This window comes from Myotis yumanensis, unplaced genomic scaffold (assembly GCF_028538775.1).
Source record: "Myotis yumanensis isolate MYYU_CA2020_CCGP unplaced genomic scaffold, mMyoYum1.0.hap1 SCAF_10, whole genome shotgun sequence".
NCBI classification, from domain to species: Eukaryota; Metazoa; Chordata; class Mammalia; order Chiroptera; family Vespertilionidae; genus Myotis; species Myotis yumanensis.
This window is the reverse complement of record NW_027223761.1, coordinates 18277006-18285977: the sequence shown is the minus strand read 5'-3', so window position 1 is coordinate 18285977 and position 8972 is coordinate 18277006. Positions and strand designations below refer to the sequence as shown.

At 37.4% G+C, this 8972-nt stretch overlaps 1 protein-coding gene across 1 annotated transcript; it reads left to right on the top strand.

Moving 5' to 3' along the window:
* Positions 1-6004: 6004 nt before the first annotated feature.
* On the top strand, positions 6005-6943 carry LOC139017700 (olfactory receptor 5AP2-like). Its single transcript, XM_070426304.1, has one exon. The coding sequence runs from the start codon at positions 6005-6007 to the stop codon at positions 6941-6943; it is 939 nt and encodes a 312-aa protein (XP_070282405.1).
* Positions 6944-8972: the final 2029 nt, after the last annotated feature.

Sequence of the window (8972 nt, the reverse complement as noted above, 5' to 3'; positions counted from 1 at the left end):
TATCATAACCTCTCCACCTATGTCAATTCAAATTATTCTTATTATGATTCAGTTTTGGTAATGAGTTTAATAAATTTGCTCAGGTAGAATACAGTATTAGTGGATAATAAGAGGTATGTTTGTATCCTTCCTATGTACCAGGATTAGCTTATAAATATTCCATCATCACAGAAATACATAAGTAGTAAAAAATGAATAAGAAAATTTAAAAGGCTGCTGCTCCAACTCATAGTCTACAAATGCAAGTCCCTTTTCTGCCTGTTCACAATATTTCTACTTTGCTATTTATAATGTTCAGCTTGCACATGACATTTTAAAACATTTATTGAATAAATGAATGACTGCCCCCTATAAAATTGAGCCATGGGATATTCATCCCCCAAAAATTCATTTTTATTTTATTTTAGAGTTTTTGTAATTTTTTTAAAAAAATCTCAATTTGTTTTATTTGATTCTAGTATATCATCTGACAGAGATTCATCTGTACTGCTTCATTTGGTCTCAGCTGAGTAAGTATCAGGGGCAGGGATCATTTGATGTAGAGAACTTCTCAGATCCTCTATTTCTCCTCACTCTGCCCCAATTACATCAGCAGACATCCCCAGGATCAGCAGCTCTAGATTTACATTGCACTTCAGAGTCTTCCCATCAGCCTGTGGCTTTCCCTTCTTTCCCTCATTCTGGTGAACAGATATGGTCCTATTGACAACTCTAAGAAGCTGCGTAAATGAAGGTTGGGGGTAAAGGAGCAGGGCATTCTCCAATGTCACTGGACAAAAGGTCTCACATTGGTATTCAATTTGCAACAATATATATTTGCTTTCTTAACACCAGAGATAGGAAATGTAGAGCTAGGAAGGTTGTATAAACAAAACTTGTTACTTAAGTCTTCCTATCTTAAACCCTTTTGTCTTGTCAATTCCTCAATTTTTCACATATTTGTTGTGTACTTGTGTTAAAGGTACATAATCTGTGTCTTTTGGTCACCTCTTTGAGTCTCACATTTGGTATGGGTCCCCTCTCCATGCAAAATTCTATTTGTCTTTCTCCTGTTAATTTGTGTGATGCAAATTTCCTATTAGGCCAGTCCCCCCCCCCCCCCAAAAAAACAACAACAACAACAACAAAAAAAAAAAACAGAAGAGGAGAAGGAAAAAGTTTGCCACCCTTACACAGTCAAAAAAATCCTTGCAATGAGGGCAGTTGATGTGTACTTGTGGGAAGGAATCAGACAATAACTAATGAAAATAGTAATATGTGACACGACCATATTTCTAAGTGAGAAGTGAAGGAGGTGTTTCAGAAGTGGAAGAAACAGGATAAAAATGAAAAGCAGATGAAAATCTAAGTTCATCAGACATCTGGTTTCACTGGAGGAGAATGTAGACCTATGGTAGCCATGAAGCACAGCATTCAAATAAAGTCTGGCAAATGTCTGACACTCACCAATTTACTCAAAGGAGTGAAGGATTAAAACTTTGAGCCTTTGCTAAAGTTGTTGCAGCATTCACAGGGGAAAACACAGAAGTGGAATCTAATTAATCATATTCTCACAACACAGAGGAGTGGAGGCAGAGGCTTTAGAGATTTGTCCCAACAGTCACGAGGTAGAAATAAAATGCAATCTGCCTACTGTTGAAGTACCAGAGATAAGGACAGAAAGACTTGCTCATTTCAGGTAGGTTTCCAAATGGCTTAATTTAAAGAATGAGGGCAAAGAAAAACCTTACTTTTGGAAAAATGAAGAATCCAGGTTTGGGAATTTGGTTAATGAATCACTTTATATCTGCTTACTCAGTTAAATAAATTCTTCCTTCTAATGGCCAAACAATGATATTTCTTTGTTAGACCTGTGTGAATTCCTCTGACCACATTTATCATTATTATAAGAAAGTTAAATATTTTATTTATATTTTAATAAAGGTTCATAAGTGAACCATTACCTTTTATCACTATATAGGAGATATTGCTGTATGCATAAATTTAAGATTTGCTCTGTGTTTTGAAAATAATAGAGATAACACATTAAAAGTATCCAGGCCATAGTTTTTGTCTAAACAAATAAAAAATTAGACCACTGCCCAAATTCAAATTTTCATATATCAATAGACACACATAAATACAATAATTTTCATAGAAACAAGACAGAATCCTATGTATCTCAAGAACATTTATTTTTCCTGTACCTATTTTCATTTAAATGGAACAGGCAGCTTAAAATGAAAAGATATGTCAATTTCCACATTTTATTTTGTTTATACTTCTTTTTATCACATCTCTTTGGTTTGAAAGGGAATATGTCCTTTTGGCAAAGATCAGTCATACAAATGGGTTCTAAGTGCTTCCACAAACCAGGGAAGGTAAGTGATAGAATCTTGCAAAACGTGTTTCAGTTTCATTTAACACTATGTTGCCACACACCAAAACAGAAGCATAAAAAGTTTCATTTAGGTGAGCAAAGGGGGCAGGAGGGATGGAGACATCTGCAATAGTGTCAACAATAAACATAAAATAATAAAAGAAAAACAAGATAATTTTTGTCATTTACTAACATATGCAGTACCGTTGTCAGTAATAAAACTAGACTTTTTTTCGTTAGTGAAAATCTATCACATTGGACATCTATTAATGCTAAAGCGTTAGACCGGTGGTCGGCAAACTGCGGCTCGTGAGCCACATGTGGCTCTTTGCCCCTTGAGTGTGGCTCTTCCTAAGCCTTAGGAGTACCCTAATTAAGTTAATAACAATGTACTTACCCATAGAGTTTAAGTTTAAAAAATGTGGCTCTCTAAAGAAATTTCAATCATTGTACTGTTGATATTTGGCTCTGTTGACTAATAAGTTTGTTGACCACTGCAGACTGTCTCTGAAATGCTTATGTTCTTTTTTTTAGTTCAGAGTTTAGTGCAGGGATGTGTTCATTCTGAAAATTCATTTGCCTTTTAAAAAAAATTGAACATGATTATATATTTTTTAAAATATATTTTATTGATTTTTTACAGAGAGGAAGGGAGAGGGATAGAGAGTTAGAAACATCGATCAGCTGCCTCCTGCACACCCCCCACTGGGGATGTGCCCACAACCAAGGTACATGCCCTTGACTGGAATCGAACCTGGGACCCTTTATTCCCTAGGCCGACGCTCTATCCACTGAGCCAAACCGGTAAGGGCTGAACATGATTATATTTAATACGCAACTTCCATTCAACCAAAAAGTAAAACGCTACAGTAAAATAATAACAAAAATAGGGCATGAGAAATGGTTAACATCTTTAATCTTAACCAAGCTCTTAGAAACCAGTAACAGAGAGACTATAATCCAAGAAAAGTGGAAAAAAGAAAATGAAATAATACAAGTGATGATCACAGGATTCAGCATTTATGATGATTGTGCTAAACAGTGACAGAATAATTTATCTGCAATATCACACTGTCACCGAATAAAAACACTGACATCTAATGTTTTTCAGTTTCGAACAGTGTTGTAGTCTTAACTCTAATAACTGAACACTGGGAGACAGATTGATCAGTAATATCTACAATTAGGGGGAAAGATAGTTTTTCATCAAAATATAAATTTTGAATATGCTTTGCCCTGGCAATGCTAATTCATTAAAATTATTTCAGTAGATTAGTTGACCAAATTCAAAATGAGTTATATAAAAGCATGTTTAATGCAGAGAAAATATGTAGTTAGTATATGCACTCTAAAACACTACTTGCTTATCAATTTATTAACACAAAGGAAATGTATAAAATCCAATAGCAGATAATAGTGTAGGGCATACAGAAAAAAATAAGTATATGACTTCAAAAAGTATAAATATATATATATGTATAAATGTAAGTGGTTTTATAAAAGCAAGGGTTATCTACTATCAGATTGTAGACAACTACAGGAATCCATTTTTTATCTTAAATCTTTAGCAGTTTACTTTACACAATATGGCTTCAAGATATGCTTTTGAAATTAGCATACTAAATTCACAGAATGTTCAGTTAAATTATTATTTTTTATGTTGTTAAAATATTGCTTATAGTACAGAGGTATTTTGGGCAACCTACAGTGCTCTTTTCCTGTTTCATGCAACAGGGAGCCTTAACTAAACCTGGTTTCCTTGGTAGCATTGTCATGCATTTATATGATAACTAGAGGCCCATCCTGCGATTGAAATCTCGAAAGGAGGGACCCCGCAGGCCAGACAGGCACCTCAGTTGGCCAGGACCCGCATCTGACTTCCCCGCCGCAGGCTCCCCCTGTCTCCCTGCCTGTGTTTGCTCCGGGCCACTGGAGTTGCCTTGCCAGCTCAGGAAGGCCCCCCGCCCCCCACTCGTCTCTGTCTGGGCCTCACCTGCACACACAACCTCCTCCTGTCCAGTCATGACCTATTATGGCATCCCGGCCTAATTTGCATATTACCTCTTTTTATATATATAGATTATATATATAGATGGCCATCTCTCAGGATCAGACAACCATTTTCTGGAAGAAAGACTTTATATAGACAATTGTTCATTTAGTATTAGGCTTAAGGACACCAGTGATATCAGGAAAGCCATGTAGAGACAGATATATTTTATTTATTTAAACAAATGCACATAGATATAATCACAATAAAATGTCAGCATAGATTGGGAGGTAGTAGCTCATTTTTAATTATTTTAAAATTTTAAGCTCTATTTTTGTACATTTAAAAAATAGATTCGTTTTTACATGGAAAACATTTTTTGATGACATGTCTAGAGAATTTTACCAAGGGTTTGGAATCCTGCACATTGATCACTAGATCCATATTCATATGTTCTTTTTCTCACATTTATCTACCCTCAACTCGACTTTATATTCCCACAGAATCAAGGAGGTCACACATGATATTATATACAATGTGACTGATTGGGTAAAATATGGCAGTGGAACGTAGAATTCCATTGGCCTCTCCAAAACCACCAACACCACCGAAGGGAGGACGAATTTGGAGATCTTCACATGAAATAAGAGTCAATGAAAACAAAAAAACAAAATTAGAATTTCTAGGGAATTGGTGTGAGGGTATAGCTTCGATATGAATCTTTCTAGAATAATGGGATTGTGCACCGGTGAGTATTTTTAAATGTCTTAGAAATCTGATCTGTTGGTGAATAATAGATTATGTGGACTCCAGCAAATTAGAGTTGAAGTGTTCACATGGTAGACCATACTCTCTTTCTTTCTTCTAGGTCACCTGTGCTAATAGTATCCCAAAAGCTTCCATCACTTCCCCTGAGCAACAGCTGCTGTCAGAAGAGGCATGATTAGTGCTGGCATATTCCTGACTGTGAACCCTAACATAACGTTCTCCGGGATCCTCCAAAACTATTCCAGCAAGCACCACCCTCACTGCTCCACTGGGTCCTGGATCACAGACCATTTCTATCCCTTGTTTGTTAAGGCTGGATAGGACCTGAGGGGCTGATGGGGTATTGGGGGAATGTTATATGTAGGAACCCATAATCACTCTGCCTGCTTCACAAATGGATTGATGAAGGAAGAAATAACCAAGAAATGCATTCATTACCTGAACCTCTCACTAACTACACTTCTCTATTAAGAATAGAATAGTTCTACAACACTAAAAAAAAAAAACCAGTATTGTCAGAATATATGAGTTATCTGGACCAAATGAGTTATCTGGACCAGAACATTGAGGACATCAAGTTCTTAATATAAGATAGAAGTAGTAAAAATTATCATAAGTGCTATATAGGTTGGTATGAAAATAGCATGATTGATTTTTAATTAAACTAAACTGCAAACTCTATCAAGTGCAATACAAATGTAGGCAATATTATTAGCATAATCACTTCCACAATTTGTAATAAATTGGGTATGTTTCAAGGAGAGTCATTTTACCTATAGCATATTTAGCAATGTTTATCTCTTCTTCTAGATACTGAAAAATAGTAATATGAGGTCAACCCCTCTTCCACTTCCTTCTTTAACACCAGGGGTTTCCAGACCTGAATGATGGCTGCTGAGAACTGCACTGTGTTTACTGACTTCATACTCCTAGGACTTTCTGACAGACAGGATGTGCAGCAGGGGCTCTTTGTGCTCTTCCTGCTGGTTTATGGCATCACCGTGATCGCCAATCTAGGGATGATCCTGCTGATCAACATGGACCCCAGCCTTCACACACCCATGTATTATTTCCTGAGCAACCTGTCTTTCTGTGATGTCTGCTACTCCTCCACTATTGCTCCCAAGATGCTGGTTGATTTCTTATCTGAGCAAAAAAGGATTCCATACAATTTGTGCTTTCTTCAGATGTTTCTTTTTGGGTTCTTTGCAGCTGTGGAATGTGTCATGCTGTCTGTCATGGCATATGACCGTTACGTAGCCATCTGTAATCCACTTCTTTATACAAGTGCCATGTCCAGGAGAGTGTGCCTCCGGCTCGTGGCCATTGCCTACATTGCAGGTTTGATGGATGTAACAATCTTCACCTCTTGCACTTTTCCATTATCATTGTGTAATTCCAATGTCATCAATCACTTCTTCTGTGACATCGCACCTTTATTAGCTCTCTCCTCCTTGAATAGAACCATCATTGATATAGCCACGACCATTTCCTGTAGCTGTGTTGTGGGGTCCAGCATCATCACTGTCCTCCTCTCCTACAGCTACATCATAACCACCATCCTTAGAATGAACTCAGCAGAGGGCAGACGCAAAGCCTTCTCTACCTGTGCCTCCCACCTAACCGCTGTGGGGGTATTTTTTGGCACACTCTTGTTCATGTATTTCAGACCCAACTCCAGTTACTCCTTGGACACGGACAAAGTGGCTTCTGTTTTTTACACAGTTGTCATCCCCATGTTAAACCCACTGATCTACAGTTTAAGGAATAAGGCTGTTAAAGGTGCCCTGAGAAAAGCACTAGGCACTAAGTTATGTTCTGGGTGAAAGCATGTTCACCCAAAAAGTTTTATTTAGAGATGTTGAGAGCTCAAGTTCAGGTACTTTGACAAGTGTCCTGTAGTCTCACCAGTACAATTCTGCCTATATCTTCATCTATCTTTGTGTCTGAATTGAGTGTAAGATACAGTGATTACCAATCTTAATCTCTTCAAATTTAGGAATAGTGATAGGTTTACTCTACTGTTTTGCAAAGAGGGTCTTTTTATACCACTCTCTCTATTCATGAGTATCTCCCAAAGAAATATGGGCATAGTCTCATCTCCCTCCTTGCCAATTAAATTTATCCTCCTTAAAGCTCCATTTTTCAACACAATGAGTTTAATAAACTTTCTCAGTCACAAGGGAGTTTTAGTGGTTTAAGTTAGGTGTTGTTTTTTTGTTTGTTTGTTTTTTGTCTTCTTCCTATGTACTGGCATCATACTGTAATTTTACATCATAACACTTAGAAGTAATAAGTAGTAAATAAATAATAATATAAATTTAAATTTTCTTGCCCTAACTCAAAGGTTTATAAGTGCAAAGCCCTTGCCTGACCTGTTCACCATTATTTCTACTTTGCTATTTACAATGCTCATTTTCAGGATGCCATTCAAAAACTTTCATTGCAGCAATGTTTACAAATAGCAGAGATTTGGAAGCAGCCCAAGTTCCCATCAGTAGGTGAGTAGATAAAACAGCTGTGGTACATTTACACAATGTAATACTACTCAGACACATACACACACAACAGAAGATAATATTACCTTTTGCAACAACAATAGGACCTGGAGAGTACTATGCTAAGTGAAACAAGCCAATCAGAGAAAGGCACGTACCACATGATTTCACTTACCAGTACATATGGAATCTAGTGAACAAAATAAACCAACTAAGTGGAAACAGACTCATGGACCCAGAACAAACAGCTGTCAGATGGGGTAGAGTTGGGGGCTAGATGAGGAGAATGAGCGATTAAGCAAATAAAAAAAGGAAAGGCTCATGGACACAGACAACAGTATGGTGATTACCAGAGGATAAGGGTGGAGGGGGTAGGAGAGGATAAAGGGAGGATAAATGAGATGGAAGGAGACTTGACTTGGGATGGTAAATGCACAATGCAATATACTAGTGTAGCAGATGTATTGTAGAACTGTATACCTGAGACCTGTATTTTATTAACCAACATCAACCCACTACATTCAATAAAAAATTATTGAAGGAATGCATGTATGTCCCCTGCAAGACTGATATAAAAAGGAGCCTTTGGCACTAGCTGATTTGGCTCAGTGGATAGAGTGTCAGCCCCTGGACCAAAAGGTCCAGGGTTCGATTCTGGTCAAGGGCACATACTTTTGTTGCAGGCTCCGTCCCTCGCCATGGTCTCTGAGGTGAGTGTGGGAGGCAACGAACTGATGTGTCTCTCTCACATAGTTCTTTCTCTCTGTCTCTCCCCCTCCCTTCCACTCTCTCTAAAAATCAATGGGAAAATATCCTCAGTGAGGATTAACAAAAAATTAAAAGGAGTTTTATCAATGAAGAAGAAAAAGAACTTTATTTTATTCTAATATGTTCATCTTCACAAAATTCACCTGTATTTCTTCCTTTGGCCTAAGCTGAGTATCAGATAAGGAATTATTTTATGTAAAGAACTTTTTGGATCTATTAATTCTGATCATTCTGTCCCAAGGATCAGCAGGATCAGCAGTTCTAGATTTTAAATTATTTTAATTCTTTTAATTGATTTTAGAGAGGGGTGAAAGAAGAAAGAGAGAGAGAGAGAGACCCATGTGAAAGAGATACATCAATTGGTTGCCTTCCATATGTGCCCTGACTAGGCATGGAATCCTCAACCTAGGTGTGTGCCCTGACCAAGAATTGAACCTGTGACCATCTGGCACATGGGAGGACACTCCAACCAACTGAGCCACCTGGACAGGGCAGCAGTTCTAGAGTTATATTGCACTTCTTATTCTTCACATCAGACTGTGTTTTTCCCTTCTTGCCTTCACACTGGAGAATAAATACATGCTCTTGA

What these genes read in the sequence shown, in the direction of transcription:
- LOC139017700 (XM_070426304.1), top strand. Translation starts at nt 6,005, where the DNA reads ATGGCTGCTGAGAACTGCACTGTGTTTACTGACTTCATACTCCTAGGA.